The 22,079-nt window shown below is 48.3% G+C and overlaps 1 protein-coding gene across 3 annotated transcripts; it reads right to left on the bottom strand.

The window, feature by feature from the left end:
* Positions 1–1,393: 1,393 nt before the first annotated feature.
* On the bottom strand, positions 1,394–21,616 carry AMMECR1L (AMMECR1 like). Of its 3 annotated transcripts, XM_082631491.1 has the most exons (8): positions 21,310–21,616; positions 19,679–19,788; positions 11,582–12,026; positions 9,424–9,534; positions 9,006–9,120; positions 8,269–8,359; positions 6,659–6,755; positions 1,394–4,974 (listed from the first exon to the last, which is right to left on the bottom strand). In XM_082631491.1, exons 3-8 carry the CDS (start codon positions 11,986–11,988, stop codon positions 4,863–4,865), a joined length of 933 nt encoding a protein of 310 aa, XP_082487617.1. In that variant the 5' UTR covers positions 11,989–12,026; positions 19,679–19,788; positions 21,310–21,616; the 3' UTR covers positions 1,394–4,862. The 3 variants fall into 3 exon arrangements, with proteins under 3 accessions (XP_082487617.1, XP_082487618.1, XP_082487619.1); XM_082631492.1 differs by lacking the exon at positions 19,679–19,788; XM_082631493.1 differs by lacking the exons at positions 11,582–12,026; positions 19,679–19,788; positions 21,310–21,616 and adding an exon at positions 10,542–10,880.
* Between the last annotated feature and the right edge of the window lie 463 nt (positions 21,617–22,079).

The following is a 22,079-nucleotide window of genomic DNA, read 5'->3' as shown; positions in this document are numbered from 1 at the left end:
CATTATGCTCCTCAAGAGCTACTATGGTTCTTTGTGCTGTATTGGCTCAGGGTCAAGTTCTTCAACCAGCCCAGCGAGTGCCTTTCAAAGGCAGATAATCAAGCCAAGGTCACAGACCCTAGATTGATCTGGAAGCAGCTTTAGAGCACTTCCTCCACCCTCAGTCTCACAAGAACCACCGATCTCTGACCACATGGCTTAGTTCACGTTTCAGACAACAGAATGAGTTTAAAATGGCAAATTTTGTGTTATATATATTTTACCACCACCAAAAACAAACAAAAAACCAATATGGAATTGCATGCTGTTTAACTGCAAATATGGAATACTAATCTCTAGAACTATAATTTCTCTTGAAGGAACAGAATTCCTCTCACGCACCCCAGAGTTATTACCAAAGTCTGTGTTTAACCAGTTGTTGTGATCTATTTCCAAAATTATCATCTAACCCTGACAGCATATACCTGTGGCCAAGTTGTAAGGGCTTCAGAACTGGGTATGTTAAAAAAATTTTTTTACATCCTTGCAAATAAAAATTTAAACCAAAGACTAATAATATCAGCATATGAATGTTTGTAAGGTTTGAAAAATTATTCTTGCCATTTTCTCCAAACACACCTCATCCTTTCTGGGCCATTCAAAAGCAAGAAACATTTTCCTTTAGGTCAGACCACACCAATGTCCCAGGGTCTTTGTTTGGGTTAATTAACCTCACCAAATAACATCTTAAATTTGAGCATCCCCCCCCCCACCCCCGAGTTCAGGTTGTAGCTTTCTGGGCAAGGTCAGTTTCACTGGAGGACCGAATGAAAACTATGAACCTTCTTTCTAGAAAAATCCAAATTTTAAAGGGTTCACAAACCTTAGTTCAGAAAAGTTAGCTCTAATAAACCAATGGCATTACTACCAACCACAAAGAAAAAATAAATAAAAGTGCAAGGTTATTGGATATCATGAACACCACACAAAAACATGCAGGCTGAAAAAATATGATCTGGTTGGCTGTCTTTAAAAATAAAATGACTGGGGGCTTCCCTGGTGGTGCAGTGGTTGGGAGTCTGCCTGCCAGTGCAGGGGACACGGGTTCCAGCCCTGGTCCGGGGGGATCCCACGTGCCGCAGAGCAACTAAGCCCGTGCGCCACAACTACTGAGCCTGCGCTCTGGAGCCCACGTGCCACAAGTGCTGAGACCCACGCTCCTGGAGCCTGTGCTCCACAACGGGAGAAGCCACCACAATGAGAAGCCCGCGTGCTGCAACTAGAGAAAAGCCCTCGCGCAGCGATGAAGACCCAACGCAGCCAAAATAAATAAATAAATAAAATAAAATAAAAATGACTAAAATAATAATAATGACTATTACTACTATTCAAAAAAAGAAGCAAGACAAAGAACAATTTTTACCCATTATTATTTATTCTCTACAATAATTTGTTAAAGAGTTCAATGATTTGCACTCAGAAGTTATATAGCCAAGAGGCAACCAAGTGTAATACAAAGAATTGGTCTAAAGTCTTTGCACTGAAGGCCATACAAAGTCTCTTGCTTCAGGGAAATAAGAATGAAAATAAACAAAAAGAACAAATAGCTCCCTAGGCTCCAGAATCTCAATAGAAAATAACATCAACAGTTAGTGAAATTTTAGGTGTTAACATATCATGGAAAACAGATCTTGTGCAAATATTAAAATTAACACCCAGGACTTTTGTACAGATGGTATTTATTATAAACAATAAAATATATGTAATGTCTCAACTACAAACCTTTCATGTTGAAAGGGTCTCTAACATGAGTTGCTTTAATATCATGAAGCGAAAAAGTTTAAGAACCTCACAGTGGAAACAATCCAACACCGACGAACTCTAGTGATCAGACATTCTCTTTTAATTAATGGAGAACAAGGACAATTCGAAATTACAGAGAGAATGTCCTAGCTGTGGGTATTATGAGACAAGCCAACCTTCCAGACCAAAAGGCACTCACAGCTAGGGATGAAACGAACTCCGAACCAAACCAGCCAAGGTGGGGCTGGTTCCTTGCAAACAGTGGTTACTGTTCAGCTTCAGCAGCCCATGGACAAAGGAAACACCGAGCAGAAAAACCTTCCCTTCTCCTTAAACCCACCACTCCCCCTGTGGACTGGCCGCCCTCATCACTGCTGTGGTCACGCACGTGGAAGGCAGGTCAGTTCCAGTTCGGAGCTGTCATCTCCCTACGCAAAGCTGCCACGTGGATGATCCAGACTTAGTATTTTTCCTGAGAGCCACCTGCCATACATCTTCAGGAGGCAACCTTGACCGTATACTTCCAGACCACTTCCTGACTAGGCTCCATTCGGGACACTGACAGTGCCATTCCTCACGGGGCCAAACAGTTTTCCTCGGTCGACTCCTGAGTCCCCTCGCCAAGGCAAGAGGACCTAGAGCATCTCCACTGCTGGGCTTGGATGGGGGCGTGAGGGAATGTGCAGGGAGTCAGGCTTCTTCACTCCAGAAAGTGAAGAGAGCCCGCGGAGCCCTCGTCAGTGTGGTGCGGGGCTTCAGGAGCCCGATTCTTGTGCACTGATTTCCCCCCCTCCTCCATTTCCTGGGTTTTTAAATCTTCTGTTCATTTTCTTAAATGGCAGGTATCCTACCCCGCCCTCAATAAAATAAAAAACAAACTACACGTTGGGGAAGACAAGTAGGGCAACATTTCTACGAGAAGAAATAGGCTTGAAAGAGCATGGCACTGAAAATGCTTGCATGACCAGTCTCACTGAGCGTGCTCAGGGGTGAAAGTTTAGCACCATTTTTTTTGCTTTTTTTAAACTTTAGAAATTAAACACAACTTTCAACATAGAAGACTTGAACAGGAATGAGTGTAGCCCTATGTATCAATACTGTTGTACAAATTGGCGGTGGGCGGTTTAGTCCAGAGCTGCTGACCACCCTGACATCGATCCATGGCACCTAAGAGTAACTGCCGTCACATTTATTTGCAACAAGACATTTATTATTCTCAGCAGCAGGAAATCACGAAACAAACCCTTCCTCTTTGGAAGCCTGTTTTCATGAACACCGCGAGGGAAAGGCGGCGGCGTGCAGGAGCCCAGCCCGCGCATCCAGACGTCAGCCGGCGCTTCCCTTGCCCATCCCACACCCTCGCCAACAGCAGAGGACGGCGCCGAGCTCACCTGCTCACCCTTACCCATCTCTTCAAGAAACGAGACGACGACGCCTAGAACAGCACGTGTGTCGTTCCTCAGATTGTGCCCCTGCTCCCCCTCCCCCGTTCCTGGCAGAAGCAAACTCCAAAGACCCTTTGACTTGAGCATCTGCCCATTTCAGAAAGCCACACCACTACCACATAAACATTAAAAATAAATTAAAACATTGTGTTCACTGGGTTGACACCCAATCCGCGTCAAGAGTTCTCTAAACACGTTGTTGAAAGCCAGTGTATCACCCGTAGGGTCCTTTCTTCCAAGTGGCCACCTCTTCCTGTGAATCATTTCAGCAGTGCCTCTGTGACCATGTTTTCAAAGCGTCTTCCAAGTCCCCAGCTTCTATGAACTTTGCCACCGTATGAGTGAAGAATAGGCAAGAGGGAGGAGAAACTTGCTGACAGGTATTTGGAATCAGCAACAACGAGAAAGGGAAATATGCCACATGAAAGTATGAATGACCTAGAATAAAATGAGCTATTTGGAACTCTGCCATGGTGGGGTGAAGATTCCCGGCATGTTAGACAAGATAAAGATTCACCTTGTTTAATGACACAGCTTTGTTCTAAAGTCCTGTAAGGACTGTAACAGCAACAGTTTTCCCACTTCTACAGGCAAACTAGAAAAGGAACTCCTCTGCTTAAAGGTCTCTCAGGATGTTTGCCTGAACAGAAAAACAGCTTAGAGACCCTGGGTTCTCTCCTATGCCGATGTGCCCTTCTAGAGCCCAACCTAAGTGCTTGTCTGAACACCTCTGCCCTCTGAGAACCTAGATCCAGCTATAGGCACTGCCACCAGTAGAGGAGTGAGGTAGCCGGGTGGTAAGGAAGAGGTCTCTCCCCCGACACTGCACGCAGCGATGCCATCAGGACCTCCCGCGGGCATCCCAGTCCATTCCTCAGCAGGCTACACCACAGCGCTCTGTTCAATACCAGGAGACTCGATGCAGGAAGAGTGCCAGAAAATCCAACCGATAGTGGGATGAGAATTAAAACCTTTGAGGCTAACTGAGCAGTGAGATCTGCAACGCCATCCAGAGGGCTTCCGATCTCGAGGTGGGTCTCTGTCCAGGAGCCGCAAACGACTCAGGGTGCCCACGTTCGACCCTAACATGGCGTCCACGTATGAAGCATGGAGGTTGAGATCAACCCGTGGTATGCAATACACTGGAAGTTTAAAAAAAGGAATTTAAAATAACCTAAAAACGTTTCTTGTTGGTCTCCGTTGCCCAGACTGCCAGGGGAATACACCTACTCGATCTGGGGAGGCTGCAGGGGTGTGTGTGGGCTAAGCCTTCATGGACCATCAATTCCAGCTTCCATTGAGTGGCCAACACACAGGCAGCAGATCAGCAGCGGCACCTGCAGCCGAGGTCTTCTGAACCCACACGGAATTCTCCCTCGTCATGGAGGAGCCCCAATCCAACGGAACCCCATACTGAGGAAAGGCTGAGATAAGGCTTGGGCCCCTCAAGTTCTGTTTCATTCGATGTAACCCCGCCCCCCTCAGTCGGCTGGAGGCAGACTTGGCAACGGAAGCTAGCATCATAAAATGGTGCAGTAATAAAAGTAACTGGACCAGGAAGAGGAGGCATCTGCTCCAATGATGTCATAGCCATTGGTGGCCACGGGGGGGTGGGACTGGTCATGCAGCCGTGTGTCAGGAGTAATGATTGTAGAGGGGCGGGGCATGAAGAGTGCCATTCTGGAAACAGTGCTGTCGAGAAGCGATATACTCTGCGTAACTGATTGTCACCTTCTCACTTCGGTACCTGTGCAAGGAGACAGGAGAGGGTATTAGGAACCCCAAACACTGCATTCTGTAGTCACGCGGCAGAGAAAACCAAACGCTTATTCCACATTTTGAAAGAATAAAATGGAAGACCAAGAGCAATCTTACTTACAGAGAATGAGAGACGACGGCACAAGAGAACAGTGTTGTTATTACAAATGGACGAGATGGAAAAGCACACTCACAATTCACCCCTGAGAATCTGTTTTCTGCACATCCCACCTTTAAACACTTCATAGGCTTATCACCAGGCTGCTCTTAAGCAATCTGCTACTAGGGTCTGGATGAAGAATTTCAAGGTCAAATTACATGGGTAGCAGACTGGAAGATGGCTGCACCAATGCCCAGTGTAAAATGTATATCTACTTTCAGATTAAAATGTGATAAATTTGACAGAAATGCAACCTCAACTTGCAGAAAAGCAACAAACAAGTTATTTATAAACTAAAAGGGGCACAGATACCTAATTCTGGGTCAAATTCTGACGAAGCAGGTTAAAAGATCCTGGGACTATAGAGGATGGGTCTCACTTTCCAGATGAATATGCCATATCATATCACAGGGTCATCAGAACAGAATTCATAGCACTTTGGCCTTGCTCTGGAAAGAGCCATGAGTCAGGATGCGAAGCATGGGGTGTTACAAACCTATGGAGCCTACTACAGACCACAGGAGCTGGGTGTGACAATCCTTACCCAGAGCCATCTCTTTCCCACTGTAATCACTCCTCCACTGCAAGGTGATTATTCCTGAATTTTGACAGGGAAATGGCTGTTCAAATAAATTATAATAATAATGATAATAATAATGCTTTGTATTTGAAGATTTTTCTTTTTTTGGAATCCAAAGCATTTCAAAAACACGGGGTTATCTTCCAAATAGACCTGTGAGGTTACGATATTGATTATACAGCATTTTACAGATGAACAGGCCAACAGAGGTCCACAGAAACCCCACAGAAGCTAAACCTTTCAGTGTTTCCGATTTCAGTAGGGATGGGAAGAGGACTGACATCTACTGACCACCTACAATGTTGCCTGGCCCTGGACTAGAACTTCTTCATACGTTACCTTACCACACCCTGAAACAACCCCAAGGCATTATCATTCACCTCTTACAGGCAGGAAATTTTTTTTTTCTGCTCAGAGAGGTGGAAAAACTGGCCCAGGTCACACAGCTAGGAAGTGGTGGAGCTGGGACTCAGAGTCCAGTCCATGCATGTTTTCCTACACTAGGCAGCCTCCCCATAGACATATTAGCCGCAAACAGGCAGAGGCGTTTCCTTGGAACCATTCCACCAACAGGCCACCTGACTACATGTGATGACTTCAACTGACCCTGGACTTCTGTACTGAGAGCCTTTTCTCCTGCCTCCAGCCTTCCCACTCAGCCTCCCAGCAAGTGGGTCTGACAAAGACACCCACGACCTGCTCAGCGGCTACTCTGCTCCCACTGTACTCGCAGCTCAGCCGTGGACACGCCCAGGATGCTGGGGAGTCTCTGCCTTTGCTGCCACTGCTTCCTCAGAGCTTCAACCTCACCCATGCTTCTTTGGTTTAGAGACGTTAACAGAGAAAATTTTTCTCTTCCCCTGTCTGTCCAAAGTATCCTCCGTCCAACCCCAACTGAATTAAAATGACAAGGAGAATAAGACAGTGGCTTACCTGGTGAGTTTGATGGTTTTTCTGAATTCACTGGTAATCGGAGCCTTAAAGCCACCTTTCCTGAGCAAGGAGTCTATCGTCTGGATCTGATCCCAGTCTGAGGAGAAGGCAGGCACACTGAGGTCAGCGCACAGCGACCCAAGAATGGGCCGTGCTCTAACACCACAGTGACAGAAGCAGCCAGGTCTGCTGCGGGCAGAGCAAGCCTGGGCACCGTCCCACGTCCCTGGAGCCCCGTCTGCCTCACTGGCAGTCCAAGGAGAATCCGAGATGTGAGATGACGCCCAACACACGTCACTATCGGCTGTCCCCAGGCCCCCTGCTTCTGAGTCTTTCCTGTCAGATATGATCCCAGTATAACTATCTAGGAGCAAACATGGTCCCAGCGTAGACCAGCTTGTTGGCCTAGTACTGTAACCAGGGCTGTTCTGCGAGAAGAGAGAATTCATACTCTGCGCTTGTACTCCTTCATGTGACCTTCCTTCGTTTCGATGATTTCTAGGAGTCGTTTTCTACTACAGAGACTTGACAGCAGGAAGGAAACTATTCCTTTAGGAAGGATGGGAAGGTGCTCACACATCTACTGCTGTGTTGTTCTTGAAACATTTTCAACAGATATAACCAAATATATCAAATTGAAGACCAAAGAGAACCCCCTAAATTACTGCGGTAGGTGCCTTGATTTTTTAATTTTTTAATTCTCCCAACCAGTTTCAAATGGCAAAAGTGCTTGAGTATTTACCTATATCATCACCACATTTCACTCTTAGGAAGTAACTCCTGGTGTGCCTCCTTGGACAGAAATGCCAGATTTATGATCTCAATGAAGTGGTTAGAAGGCTTCCTCCTTTTTATGCCATATCCTCACTGCTTTTGAAAAAGTTTAAACACAACCACGATGGGAACCAACAAGGCAAGCCCTCTCCACATTATTACTTCACTGATAGACTGAACCGGATATTTTTCTCTATTCCAGGTTCACACCTAACACATACATATTATTTTCAAAAAACAGACCAGTTCCAAGAAAGAAAGAAAACTGGGTCGTACACCAGACTGCACGAGCAGCATTTTAAGGTATTCTTCTAACTATGCTTTGAAAGAGAAAACCTGCCCGACCCATTTCCTACCTTTCATGTCCCACTGTAAGAACTAAGTACCTACTGAGTTCTTTCAAAAAAACAGGAGAGATTATGTTCTACATTCTTCTAATTGTAAGACTGTGTAGTAACTCACGACCCAAAGGACAAAACCCACTAATACGGGCAACCTCCCTTTACAATGAACTCCAGAATATGACCAACTTGATTGCTGGAATTTTCCTACAATTAACCACTGCAGTTTTGGGGGCCAAGAAATACTACTACTCACTGCAAGTACGTGAAACGAGCAGCTGGGCACGGGAAGTCTTTACCCCTCTTCTCTTCCCAGCTCCTATATCTTTTGGGGAGTTTCTCGTTCTTTAAGAACTTGGTAGATATGGGGAGAGGAAGAAAGGCACTCATTCGTAGTTACAGTCAGGCTGAAGGCAACACACTCCACTCTCCTGCCCTTTACTTGGCAGCAGTGTGAACAGTATAATTCACAGAGATTCCATTTGTCCAACTCACCTTGTTCCTTTGCGACCTCAGGTAAGTATGTGGCTGTACGTTTGACGCCTTTTTCATTGATGAATTCAATTCGAATCCCATGGACCCCAACCTACAAAAACACACAACCAGTAAATGGCATTTACTCACTCTAGTGGAACTTCAATTATCCTCATATAAATCGACACTGTCCCCTGACCAGCTTGACCCAGGGCTGAGAAAAGGGGAGGCTCTTGCCTTTCATGGCTTACTCTCTCTCTCAGGCATGAAACTGCTGCTTTAGGGAAAGTGAGAGTCTACGTGCATCCACCTCTCTGAGAGTACGGAGGCTATAGAAATAAATGCTCTCAGCAGTTCATCCAAAGATCCTGAATATTCCACCTTTAATCTGCTCCATTAAAAGAACATGCCACAGGGTTTTGATCTGGGTTCCTGACTCTGCACACATGGCTCCTGATAAGGGCTTACCACAAAGCATCAGGAATGTTCTCCTTTATCCCCATTCCTATTTCTTATTAGACAGGGGAAAAGGATGTGGAACAGAGTAGACTGGGAAGAATGGGAGAAGAAAGCCTTCCCATTTCTTCCTCCTCCTAATACCGTAGCACCTTTTCTGTCACCCAAGTTGCCTGCAATTCCTTCCAGACTCAGCTTTCACATTCTCAGACCCTCACTCAACGAAGGAGATACATTACCATGTACTAACCCGAACCCAAATGCAACGAGAGATGCAGAGTTCCAAATGCGGCTGTTCTCACCTCCCAGTCCAGGTGATCACTGGCATCCTCAAAGTTAGTAAGGAGGGAAACAGAGCAGAAAAGCTTAGGCAGCTCCTCTCGGGTCAGGGGGGGGAAGCGGCTGTCCTTAAGTGCACTGGAGGGGACAGAAAACAGAAGTGAGGCTGCTCCGGAGCTGGGAGCTAACATCCTGTGCCGACTGTTTACGGCTCTTGAGCTCTGCAGAAAACATCCACTATCCATCAGCCCGGACATGCTGGAAACAACCTGATGCCACTAACTGCCTGTACTTGGACTGGTCAGTGACTCACCAGACTAACTGCCCTACATTTCCTGATGATCCCAAAGAGAACGCTCGGATGTCACCACTCAGAAGAGACAGGCAGTTTGTCTCCATTTTTGCCAATAATCTACCAGTCTTACGTGCGGTTGCCGTTACCTGGTTAGCGTGTATTCCCTGAGTCCTGAATGAAGATTCATGGCTGAGAAGGTCCCAATGCAGCCACGAAGCCGCTTGTCCCGCCCTGTCTTCCACGTCACAAAGAGCGGACTGAAAGAGCAAGCACACATCAATCAGGGCAGGAGACAACCCCGGCTCTATCCCTGTTCCTCTGTTCTTCCCCTCAAGGATGGTGTTCTGATGCGGGCTGTCTGAAAGGCTCTGCCCTCCCTGCCCTCTCGGAGCCGCGCAGCCCCAGGGTGTAAGTGGAGAGGACATCGCCACGAGGCACGAGAAGAAAGGCCCCTGCTCACGGCCTCACTCCACTCTACCACCACGCGGACGTGCCGTTTTCTTCTTCCTCTGCCCAGGACTCAACTCTTTCCTTCTTCTTCTAGTTCTCCATGTCTTTCTCCTCTTGTTTACTCTCTTTTCATGTGTCTATGCTCCCAGTTCCACCTTCATGAAGACACACGGGGCCTGCACACCTCCTCCGCTCAACCCCACATCGTGCCCGTCATTATTTCTGCCTCTCCTGCTCATAAATTCCAGAAAAAAAGAAAACGTCTCCTCAAGAAGGCTTATTCTTGGGGAACTCCCCGGCAGTCCAGGGGTCAGGACTCTGCGCGTTCACTGCCGAGGGCTCGGGTCCAATCCCTGGTGGGGACACGAGGATCCCGCAGGCCACGTGGCGCAGCTAAGATAAAATAAAAAGCTTATTCTTAGCAGAAGTTAACCACTTTCTAGGCCCAAGTCATGCTGCATTAGGCTACATCCGATCGACGCTGACAGATGTTTTAGGCAGAGGTTACAGGGCTGTCCCCTCCTCCTGAAATTCCTCCGTACTCCTATGCCCTTACCTCTTTGATTCCTGAGTTAACACTTCTCAAAAGCAACTTACATTGTTTAAGCTATCTAACGGTGATCATTCTTACGAAGCAGGCTCTCCCACCTACCCATCTTTCCCTTCCAGTAAAACACCTGAACACCACCAGCCAAAGTTAATGTTCCAAAACCTGCTCCAAAACCCTTCAAGAATTCCGCTGTCTCCACACCCTACACGGCTGCGGCCACCACCTGCTCTCCAAGCCCATGTCCCTCTCCTGCAAGGGACACACCTGATCCCACTCAGATCAAGGCTTAGACTCTCCACCGACTCAGTCAGGGTTCTTCTGGTCACGGTAACGCACGGCCATACTTCCCTACAGAGTGAGCACATTTTTCTCTGCATTTCTTCTCCTCTGACACAATCACAGGAGTAACTTCCTCTCCACCTCTGCCCAGACGGTGTGTGAACACTAGTTAGCTTCTGTGTGTGATCTGCCAACTCAAGTCTTCCGAGAGCAAGGACTTTTTCTTCATACTCCTCCATTCCCTGCCCAGTGGGGCTATGCACCGCCTCAGTACGGCATTAACAGTCGTGGGATGATGATCAGTCAGTGAATGCTCTAAGAGCATCTCCTAAAAAAATAAAAATAAAAAAGCAGCAGTGCTCTTTAAAGCCACCTCAAAGCTGCTTCCAATTGAGAAAGAAAGCATTGGCATGAGCATCTTCACTTGACTTTACCCTTTACACATATTCCTTATTAAGGTCATTGACACCTCAAGGGGACTTGGGACACATAACAGAGTCTTGAACTAAAAACAGTAAAGCAAATTCTGACATTGCTGGTGGGGTGCCGGCAGCCCCATGGGGCTGACAAGGAACCAAGTGAGGGGACCCTTGTTAAGAGCGTCTCAGCTCCACTAAATGAGCTCCTAGTCTCCCACCTGGCACCCAGACCCTGGCAGGTCACTTGGGCTTCAACGGTGCTCGGGTCCACAATGGTGTGATGGTATGACTTCTCCACGTGAGAGGTTAAATGACCTACCCACTGCCATCTGAACCAACAGAAGACCAAGAACGAAACCCTCCTGATTCCCGGACCATTACTTTGACAAGCCAACCACTCCTGCAAACACAGCCTAGTACCCTTCCATTACTGAGCCCAGTGAGAGTTCTAGACATTGGCTGCACATTTCTCATCATCCTATTCCCAACAACCTTTGCCCGAATCATGTTAAGCTTTTTGTAAGTAGCAGACTCTCTCAAGAGAACGCCCCCGACAGAGGCGTCATGCCTTGCTCAGCACCCCCAACACGTGACCGCTTTACTCACTAGGGGTCATTGGTGAATCTAGGAAGGCGTGGCTGTGGGAAGCCGTAGAGGTGACAGTAGAGGACGTCGAAGCAGTAGCAGCACATCTCTGCGGTCACCACCAGATTCTTGGTGGTGCCGGCAGTTCCGTTGGGCCTGGGGAGAGGGCTCAGCGCTCCCGATGCGGGGTTCATCCGTGTGATGGGAGGGTTTCCAGGTCCCAGGGTTAAGTCCGACACGTTCTCGCGACCACCGCCGCTGTCCACATGCTGGTGGTTCTGAAGAGGCCCCGCACTGGAGCCGGGGACGGCGGTGGACTGGCTCCCGTGACCGTGCGTCCCACCTGCAGACAGCTTAGGCTTCTTAACCCCACAACAGCCTGCTGCCAGCTTGGGCTCCAGTGGGGGGACGCAGCGTCTTTTTCCCATCCTGAACCAGTGCTTGAGGTCTGGAATGCTGCGGAACCCTAACCCAGAAGAGAACACGCAAGCGTTAACTCAAATGGTTAGCCGCAAGGGGAACACAAAATTCAAAGAGAAAGGGTCTCCATGGAGAGGGCAGGAGCCATCAACTTCTCTCTTGCCCAGGTCACACTGGTTGCAAAGGGCGGCAGACCAGTGGGCTAGAAGACACCCTGAGTTCCAGACCGAAGGCGCCCAACCTCTTCCTCAGGGGCAGCTATTTTCCATTTTCCATAAAGGTTATCATCGCCACGGACGGAGGCAGGCCACAGGCAGCTCCCTCTTGCCCAGGACTCCCTGGGCAGGAAGAAGGGCGGGGTGGCAGCCAGCGTGCAGCTGAATGGGGATGTTTCAAGACCGACCGGGAGACTGCACTTGACCTGTCGGGCTCCTCATCAGGACGCTTTCTCTACCTTTTTAGAGGCTCCAGACTGAACCACCCTATTTTTAAAGGACCCCAGAGGAACTTGCATGCTTTCCTTGTTAACCACATCCTCTCCGCATTTGCCTCATCACCAACCTCAACTTATCTGTGTAATATGAGCCCCGGACCTCTGTGGAGACGAAAGGCAGCAGCTGTTCTGACGAGACGCCGGGCTCCCCTCCCACCTTTCCGTCCTCACAGCTGTCCTGCGCAGCCTTACTCATTTTCTTTGGTTCTCCTCTGAACTCACTCCAAGTTCTACACCTCTGTCCTTTCCAGACCCCATTCAGAAAAAGCTACAACCTAGCAGAAACCTTTATTCACACAAATGACCCAAGCTTCACAGCCTTTTTGTGAGGTAGCCATTTCTGCCCTGTCATAGTAAGGCAGACAGATGCAAAGCCATCAGCTTACCAAAATGTGGCATCAGATGGCCCAGGAAACCGGAGAGCCCCAACTGATTAAGGGGAGGAAGGAATCTTTTCCCACTAAATTCTTTTTCTCAAAAACCCTAAGGTAAAGATATATAGCTCTAACGTGACCAAGATCCTTTCTGTTGTCTGTGTCTGTAATCAGCAGGCTCAGGAAAAGAGATCCTAGTTATTTCAATGTCGATGATACCAAAGTTTGTAAAATTCTGCGGACTTGAGAAAAGTACACTTTGTTTCTCCTCAAGTCATTACCTGTTAGTTGTAGCCCTCCCACTCAAAAAACATATATAATCCCTACCTAAAATTTTCCCTGTGGTTTGAACACGTAGCACACTATTGCCTTTTAGGCACTGCTCTACTGTATAGCATTTTGATTGTAAATTCTACAACCTTTTACATCAAATTAGATGCACGTACCCGTTTGCAATGCTGTAATTTCTACAAAAAACAACCTGCCGCTTTAGGTTGAATGAGATACAAACATTTCACAAATATTGCTTATGCTCTTGATATATGCTGACCCCTAACAAACACATTTTTGTATCTAAGGCAGTTCTTCGGAAGATGAAAGTTGTCTCTAGCAGAGGAATAACAGCTTGCATGCTTCAATGTCTGGCCTGAAACAGGGGCTTCTTTTTGAGAAAGCCTCATGCACCTGATGCCGTAAAACCTCCAATGACTAGATCGTTCCTGAGCACGGATATCACTGCCTTGTTCGGACTAAGAGAGGGAGAAGATCTCGGTTAAAAATGCTGCCTCCAGGGCTTCCCTGGTGGCACAGTGGTTGAGAGTCCGCCTGCCGATGCAGGGGACATGGGTTCGTGCCCGGGTTCAGGAGGATCCCGCGTGCCGCGGAGCGACTGGGCCCGTGAGCCGTGGCCGCTGAGCCTGCGCGTCCGGAGCCTGTGCTCCGCAATGGGAGAGGCCACAGCAGTGAGAGGCCCGCGTACCACACACACGCAAAAAAAAAAAAAAAAAAAACAAAAAAAAAAAACCTGCTGCCTCCAGAGCCAAATGGCCTGGGTTCAAATCCTGGTTCCTCCAGGATTAACCTCTATGCCTCAGTTCCCGCAAACTGGGAATAACAGGAGCACATGCCTCATGGGGCTGTTAGGAGAACTGAGTTTAATATGTGTCAGTGGCTTCCATACAGCGTCTGGCATAAAGTCAGCTGCTCTTATCATCTATCTGCTCCCACCAGGATGGAAACTCCCGGAAGGCCAGGACTTCGCTGGGCACTCAGGGCTTAGAGCATCGAACAGGTGCTCTTTAAACAGGATTTCAGTGAATCCTCAAAACCACTCAGCAAGGAGGACCACGTTACCATCATGTTACAAAGGAGGAAACTCAGGTTTAATGAGCAAGATAATCTGCCCAAAGCCAGACTGCCGCTAAGTGGCAGAGTCAGGATCTGGACCACAATCCATCTGTAAGACTCCAAAGCCTGGGTCTTCCCACCAAACCACAAAGAAGAATGAGGCCTGCCAATAATATCCATTGGATTCAGTCCCTTTCCTAAGGGCATGATTAAAAAAAAAAAAAAAGCAAGGGTATACTAAAAACTAAAAGAATAGTTTGCAAAATCTTGCCAACAAAAATGGAGCAGGGGGGGCTTCCCTGGTGGCGCAGTGGTTGAGAGTCCGCCTGCCGATGCAGGGGACGCGGGTTCGTGCCCCAGTCTGGGAAGATCCCACATGCCACGGAGCGGCTGGGTCCGTGAGCCATGGCCGCTGAGCCTGCGTGTCCGGAGCCTGTGCTCCGCAACGGGAGAGGCCACAACAGTGAGAGGCCTGCTGTACCACAAAAAAAAAAAAGGAGCAGGGAAAAAAAAAAACCAAAACCTAGGCCCAAAGCCAGTATCTCCGCCATCCCCCTGACAATCATCAGTACCCCTGCCATTGCCCCTTGACTCCACAAGGGATGGCACTGCCCTCTGAGCTCTTACCTGACTTTCCACCTTGTGCATAACTGTGTGCAGGGGGTTTAGGACCCGTGTTGAATGAAGCTGAGGGCCTATCTCTCGAGAGCTAGAGTTTTAACAGCACCAACAGGGCCCCGAGGCTCTGCCACTAGAGAGTCCCAAAATTCAAAGAGGCAAAGAGGAGGGATAAAATAGGTTAAAAAAAGGAATCTTTCCTTATTCTCCTTACACCAAAGCACACCTGAAGGAAGGGTGAAATGTCATGAGATAGTGGCAACTCAAGGGTTTCTCTGCAGGTGCTATCAGCTACCTGACTGTGAAACATCCTACAACAGAGCAATAGAAGGGATTTTCAAACCGTGCCAAGGCAGGTGAGCTCAAGCCTAGGAAGGTTCTGCCTACACATCACGTACTATCACTGACCTGCAGTGGGGCATGATCACAACCGACACCAAGAGAATATATTTAACAATTCCCCCTCCCCAACTATGATTTGTAATCAGTAGACCACACCCAAATCTTGTGGTTCCTTAGGCCCGAGCTTTCTCTGGAGGCCACTAAGCAAACAATTCAATCGATAGCCTCAGTTAGTGACCAAAGGCAGAGTTAGAGACCTTCTGCCTCAAAAATATATTAGAAGGCATTTCCTTAAAAATTTGTTCCATAGGGCTTCCCTGGTGGCACAGTGGTTGAGAGTCCGCCTGCCGATGCAGGGGATGCGGGTTTGTGCCCCGGTCCGGGAGGATCCCACATGCCGCGGGGCGGCTGGGCCTGTGAGCCATGGCCGCTGAGCCTGCACGTCCGGAGCCTGTGCTCCGCAATGGGACAGGCAACAACAGTGAGAGGCCTGTGTACCGCAAAGAAAAAAAAAAAAAACCCTTGCTTTGTAAACACATATATCACTAAGACCCTTCGGAGCCTTCCGTTGGTTACTCTTCCAAAGCTAAACTCAAGGGCCACTTTAAGGGCCAACGGTAGTGATGTCATTTTCCTACTGTCTGTCCACTTTAGAACGAACAATGAAAAAGAACTAGTTAAAACTGGATTTCCACCAGATGGAGACAATACCCATACTTCCACAAAAAGCTGGAGGAAATAACAGGAATCACTGTTTTACCTCTTAAGACCGCCTAACCTAGCAAGTGTCAAATGAAGTAAAGTTGCTCTCACTGTTGAAAAAGTCACCACTCTTTACCTGACGCAATATTCAAGGGGTCCTGGCCTTCATGAGGGTGCACAACAAAGGCACCTCTCCGGTCCCCTCTGTGGGAAAGCTGAGCAGTGCGTTGTTGATCTGGGCCGAGTGGCCTACAAAGCCACTTAAATTCCAGCCAGCAATGAACTCACCAACACCTTTAGTCTCAGAGGCCGAGTTGCATTTGTCTTTTTTCTTTCGCTACACCTAACACAGTGCCTTGCACATGGTACACACACCAACAATCTTATCTACAGATCTCCCAGCAATTCCATTTAAGTTAGCCTTTCTAATAAAAAGAATATTTATGGCACAACCTGACCTTCAGATACTCTTGTTTCACTGTGAGGTGCTGACTGTTGAGTGTGTCAGAAGCTGAAAGTGACCAAAATACAAGTATCTATTATTATCAACAATGTCAACTCAGGGAATTCCCTGGCGGTCCAGTGGTTAGGACTTGACACTATCACTGCTGGGGCCTGGGTTCGATCCCTGGCTGGGGACCTAAGATCCCACAAGCCTCGCGGTGCGGCCAAAAAAACCAAAAACAAAAACAAAGCAAAACACAACGTCAGCTCTACTCAGCCCAAACCAAGGAATGGTTTAATTCATAGCAAGGTGGAGAGCCAACATGGGACAATTCATTCTAAAAAACACGTCAGGGCTTCCCTGGTGGCGCAGTGGTTGAGAGTCCTCCTGCCGATGCAGGGGACGCGGGTTCGTGCCCCGGTCCGGGAAGATCCCACATGCCGCGGGGTGGCTGGGCCCATAAGCCATGGCCACTGAGCCTGCGTGTCTGGAGCCTGTGCTCCGCAACGGGAGAAGCCACAACAGTGAGAGGCCTGCGTACCGCAGAAAAAATAAATAAATAAAAAGAAATAAAAAACACGTCAAATATCCCCTACATTAACTTCTTGGTTTGGTTTATGGTGGTAGCTGTCTTCTCAGCTAAAACACAGTAACTGGTCAGTCCTAGACTTGGGCGCGGGTGCTGTTTTTTGGGGGGGTTTTTTGCGGGTGCTGTTTAACTATAGGTTGCTCAAGGCTTTCCTTCCAAAGGACATACCTAGTTTCTAAACAGCATTTGAAAAGAATTTTCTTTTCTTTTTCAAAGATGGGGTGCTTTAAGAGCTACCCAAGGGAGCATTATTTGTCTGGAGGGCAATTTACGATTTCAGGGGTTAATACACAACTATACTCCAATAAAAATTTTTTAAAAAGGAGTTAATACAAATGATGTCTCATAAATTGCTGACGTTATAAACATAAACAAGGTGTGGAGACCAGTTCTGAGGGGAGGATGTGAGGACACCCTGACAGATGTGGCTGGCTGGGCAGGAGGGCCTTCCTCCCTTGCTGGGGGTCCCTTCCAAGGCTCCTAAGTCCACTAAAAACAACAAGCTGGTGCCTTCCCAGAGCAGCTCCCATCTTCGGAGGACACAGCCCAGGCTTTGGGGTTACCGTCTAGGCTCAAATACCAAATCTGACTTACCCGGTACCAACTCAGGCAGGCTGTCACACCTCTGTGGACCTGGCCTCCTGCTACCACAGAGGGCTTAGTTGTGAGCAATTCACTAAGACATGAAAGGCATCTAGCAGTTCTCTGGCACAGAACTACTATTTATTAAAGCATCTGCTATTACTGATACTAGGACTACCTTTACCGATAAAAGTAGGGTTAGTTATATAAATAACATAGCTCTGAGTTCTTACAATTTCTAGAGGGATAAATGTCCTCATAATAAAATTCTATTAAGAACTACCATGTAGGCTCAAAGATATTATTTTTAAAAAAATTTTATTGGAGTATAGTTGATTTACAATGTCATGTTAGTTTCAGATGTAGAGCAAAGTGAATCAGTTATACATATACATATATCCCCCCCACTTTTGTTTAAGATTCTTTTCCCATATAGGTCATTACAGAGTATTGAGTAGACTTCCCTGTGCTAGACAGTAGGTTCTTACTAGTTATCTGTTTTACATACAGTAGTGGGTGTATGTCCACCCCAATCTCCCAATTTATCCCTCCCCCGCTTCTCCCCTGGTAACCATAAGTTTGTGTTCTACAACCGTGACTCTACTTCTGTTTTGTAAATACATTAAAAGATCATATTATTAACATGGGGTTATTACTCTAATGACCTTGATGCTTTTCCTCTTTGGAGACACATGCTTCTAATAAGTCATCCGCTGTTTTTTTCATTGTGAGATGCCAGAAAATACAAGGAATGTTGGGCTGAGAGTTGTGCACAGTTCTGTTCTACAAGGGTCCTCTTTTAAGCTTGCAGCCATACACTAAAAAGAAACTACATTTGCTAAATACGTTGTTATTACAGAAATCTTGATATATATTGAGTACTAACAGAACTACTGAGTTAAAGTAGTTAGATTTCCAACAATAACCAGATTAAAACACCTAGAAAAGTCTGGAGGTGGAAAAAAAAAATAGAGAGAGTCACCTTTTGAAGCCTCAAAACAGCCTATGCAGGGGCATGACCTTATAACATAGAAAATGGATTTGGAAGGTAGGCAAAAAGCAAAGAAAAAAGGGGTCTCTGCATTTTCTTCTGTTATTATTTACTGTCCGGATGTCTATTCAAACCAAGATTTACGCAGAAGGGAATAGGCTGCTGTTTCCTTTGTGACACAGAGTTGAAGTGAAATTCAATTTAATAATTATTTGAGCAGTGAAACGGCACCTGAGCTATAACTCTGGCCTACTTATTATGGAACTATTCCAAGAAACAGATGAAAGACCCACACACATTCTGGTCATCATTTCAAATAATCATTTCTACACGAAAGCCCATCATACACACGTAAACATCCAAAACATTTGCTGTGTGAAAATCTCCCCTGCGAAAAAGAGACCTACCTATACGATTGCTTTTAAAATTTACAGATTTGGAAAAATACGCAGTACTATACACTTTCATGTCAACTTAGCTTAAGGAAAAATATGGCCACAAGGAGTCAAATGCTCTGTTTTCTTTTTAGATCCCCTCCCTTTACTATGTGAGCTGTGGCAGGGTGCCAGATCCTTCTGGGCCTTGGTTCTTTCATTTGTAAAATGAAAATATTTGTCCTCTACCTTCCTCACTGAGTGGCTGTGAGACTCCAGTAAGATGCGAAGCAATCTGGAAAACTCTCTTACAAGTGTTTGCATACCATAATTAACAAACTTGAGGGGAACGCAGCAGTAATAAAAATTTTTCCAGAACTTGGTTTATATGTAGACTTTTAATTATTTTTAAGAAAACAGTATCACCCTAGCAGATTCGGGGCAAAATGTTCCAAAAATCTCTGAAGATTATACCCATGTGGAAGACACCCAATAATTGACCTTGACAGGAACTGCATTCACCTACAAGTTATGATCTTTGTCTTTAAAAAATGCATAATTTGGGAAGGGGTGGGAGGCGGACCTTATGTACACGAAGGGTAAGTGTAATACTACACCACCATCTAGGTCACTCTAATGGGATTATGGAAAATAAACTTGTCTTTACATATAAAGAGAGCAAGTGGAAGGATTCATCAGCTTTAGGACACCCTCATGGAAGCAGAATAACAGAAGCGAACAAAGTAAACCTACATCCTGAAGTCCTAGCAGAGGCCTAAAACGAAAAAAGAGAGCAAAAGCAACAAAATTCTAGTCTAAGTATGTCCAAGGTAATACTCACTGAAAGCAGAAAGTTTGTATTGCCAGGGGAACAGCTATAACAGAGGAGGGGAGCTATTTTGTCTCTGAAATGAATTTTCTTCCTTCCGATTCCATTCCTTCTTCCTGTACCTAAGATGGAAATGCAGGTGCAGTGAATGAACAAAGTCAAGGCAGTGCTGAGGTAAGAGATGGTTTCTGAAAAACTACAACTCAACAGAGCAACTTCTAGAAAGAAAGAAAAAAAAAAAGCTAAGGAACAGGCTTTCTTTAATTCAAAACATTTCAAAATCTAAACATAAGGCAGCAAGGGCAGCCCCATGCACAAGATCATCTCCTCCCTGGTGCCGTCACCAAGAAGGGAGGACAGGGGGGATCAAAGGTTTTATTGAACCTGAACATAAAACACACATTAAAACTTCCTCCACCACTAATTTAGATCAAAACTTGTTCTCAGGCCAAGATACACCATTTCAAGGTTCTCCACTGGTTTCAGAATACAAACAGATTCCCAAATCCTCTGCAAAGATGGTGCTGAAAGATTACTGGACAGCATGCCAGGGTCCTGAGGCCAGGCCATCTTGTTATCCCAGGTGGAGATGATAACTGCAGGTGAGAGTCACCCATCCCACTCTTCGGCTGGCATAAATCTCTTCGTAATCTCTTCACCAACTCTCCCCACCCCCCAGAAGTACAGATGTGAGTTATTCCCAAAGATGTAAACAGGAGACTCCAGGCCCCACCCACTCTATCCTAGGAGAGGGCAGTGAAAGAGGATAGGCCCAGAGGGATAAGGGTGAGGGAGTGTGGCAAAGTGAAGAGTTCAGATCAGGACGGGGGATGGAGGAGGGCGAGGAATGAAGGGCAAAGCTCACAGCCTGGGAAGGAGGGAGGCATAAAACCCACAAGAGTGTCAGGTGGAGGGATGATGGAAACGGGGGCTCTGCGTGGATAAGGAAGGACAGAATGAGGGTGGAGTTGGGAAGAAAGAGAAGAAGAAGAGGCGAAAGCGTGCGTGTGACAGAGAGTTCAGCAAGGAAAGGGCGAGATCCAGTGGGGAGAGGAGAGGCCAGAGCGGGGAGGGACCAAACAGGCAGAAAGAAAGGTGAATGGTAGGAAAAGGGGGTGGAAGGAGAGCGCGGGGCGCCGAGAGTAGTGGTGGGACGACCCAGCGACTGGTAGGGCAGCGAGGGCCGAGCCGCGGGGGTGGAATCCAGACGTCGGGCGGGGGAGGGGGCGGTGGGACTGGGGGCGAGGGCCGCCAGGCGGCGCCGGAGACCACCAAACTTTACACGACCCGAGACTGCTTCCTGGAGGGAGTGCAGAAAGGAGCTGGAGCCTCGCCCGGGCTCGCCTCGCGGCCCGGGGGCAGGGGCGTCCTCCCACCCCCCCCTCCCCAGCACGCCTCCTGACCCCCCTGCTCCCGGCGGGCACACGCGGCCCGCAGGCCCCGCCTGCCGCCTCCTTTCACCGCCGCCCGGGAGCTCCCCCCAACGCTGTCCCGGGACCCTCTTCCCGAACCCGGGGGGACCCGCTCCCCGGCCCCTCCGGTCGCCCCGGGGTGAGGAGGCCCGGCGCGCACGGCGGCATCTGGAGGGAGGCCGGCCCGGCGGGCACGGGGAAGGAGGGAGCGGCGCGGACCGAGTTTCCCACCTTTCCTCCTGGCCCAGACGCAGCCGGGGCAGACGGAACCTCTCGCGCTCTGCCTCCTCCTCCTGCTTCATGGAGCCATGCACCTGGGTGGGGGCTCCCGAGAGAAGCGGGCCGCGGGCGGGCCAGACGCGCGGCGCGGACGGGGCGGAGCCAAGAAGGCCGGCGTGGGGCGGGCGGAGGAGGAAGCGGCGGGGCGGCGGTAGCGGTAGGAAAGAACTGCTAAAGGTATTCCCCGGGGCAGCTGGAGGACTGAGCCGAGCCGGGACCCGAGTCTTCCGGTATCCCAGCAGCCACCGGAGGCAGTGAGGTAATGGAGGAAGAATGTAGGGAGTCCTCCAGTGGTCCACACGCCCTCTAGCGAGTCGCCAAAACCATAGAGATTTGGGAGTCACCGGAGCACCACCCCGCTACTGTCACGTGGACTGACTCCGTGCACATTATTGGCTGGCGTCGACTCTACGGGATTGTATTTAGGAGGCTGCTTCCCACTCTTCGGGCCGAGTCCCCGGCAGTTGGAATAAAGAGGGCCGGGCGGTGAGGCACCGAGAGGAGGCCGGCCGGCTGGTTTCTCCCCCGAACCCAGGTCGCTGAGCGGGCCGAGCGGAGCGCCCGGCTGTCAGGCCGGCCGGCGCAGTGCACGCCGGGCCTCCCTGGCTTCTGCGAGCGAGCGCAGAGCGCGCCGGGAGTTGTAGTGTGGGCGGCAGGGCGGCATTGTCCGCGACGCGGCCCAGATGCCGGCTGGGGACGCCTGCCGGGGTGTCCCAGCCTCG

This window comes from Mesoplodon mirus (assembly GCF_964341445.2).
Source record: "Mesoplodon mirus genome assembly, chromosome: 8".
Taxonomy (NCBI): Eukaryota; Metazoa; Chordata; class Mammalia; order Artiodactyla; family Ziphiidae; genus Mesoplodon; species Mesoplodon mirus.
The sequence above is the reverse complement of the archived record's forward strand: the minus strand, read 5'-3'. Positions and strand labels throughout refer to the sequence as shown.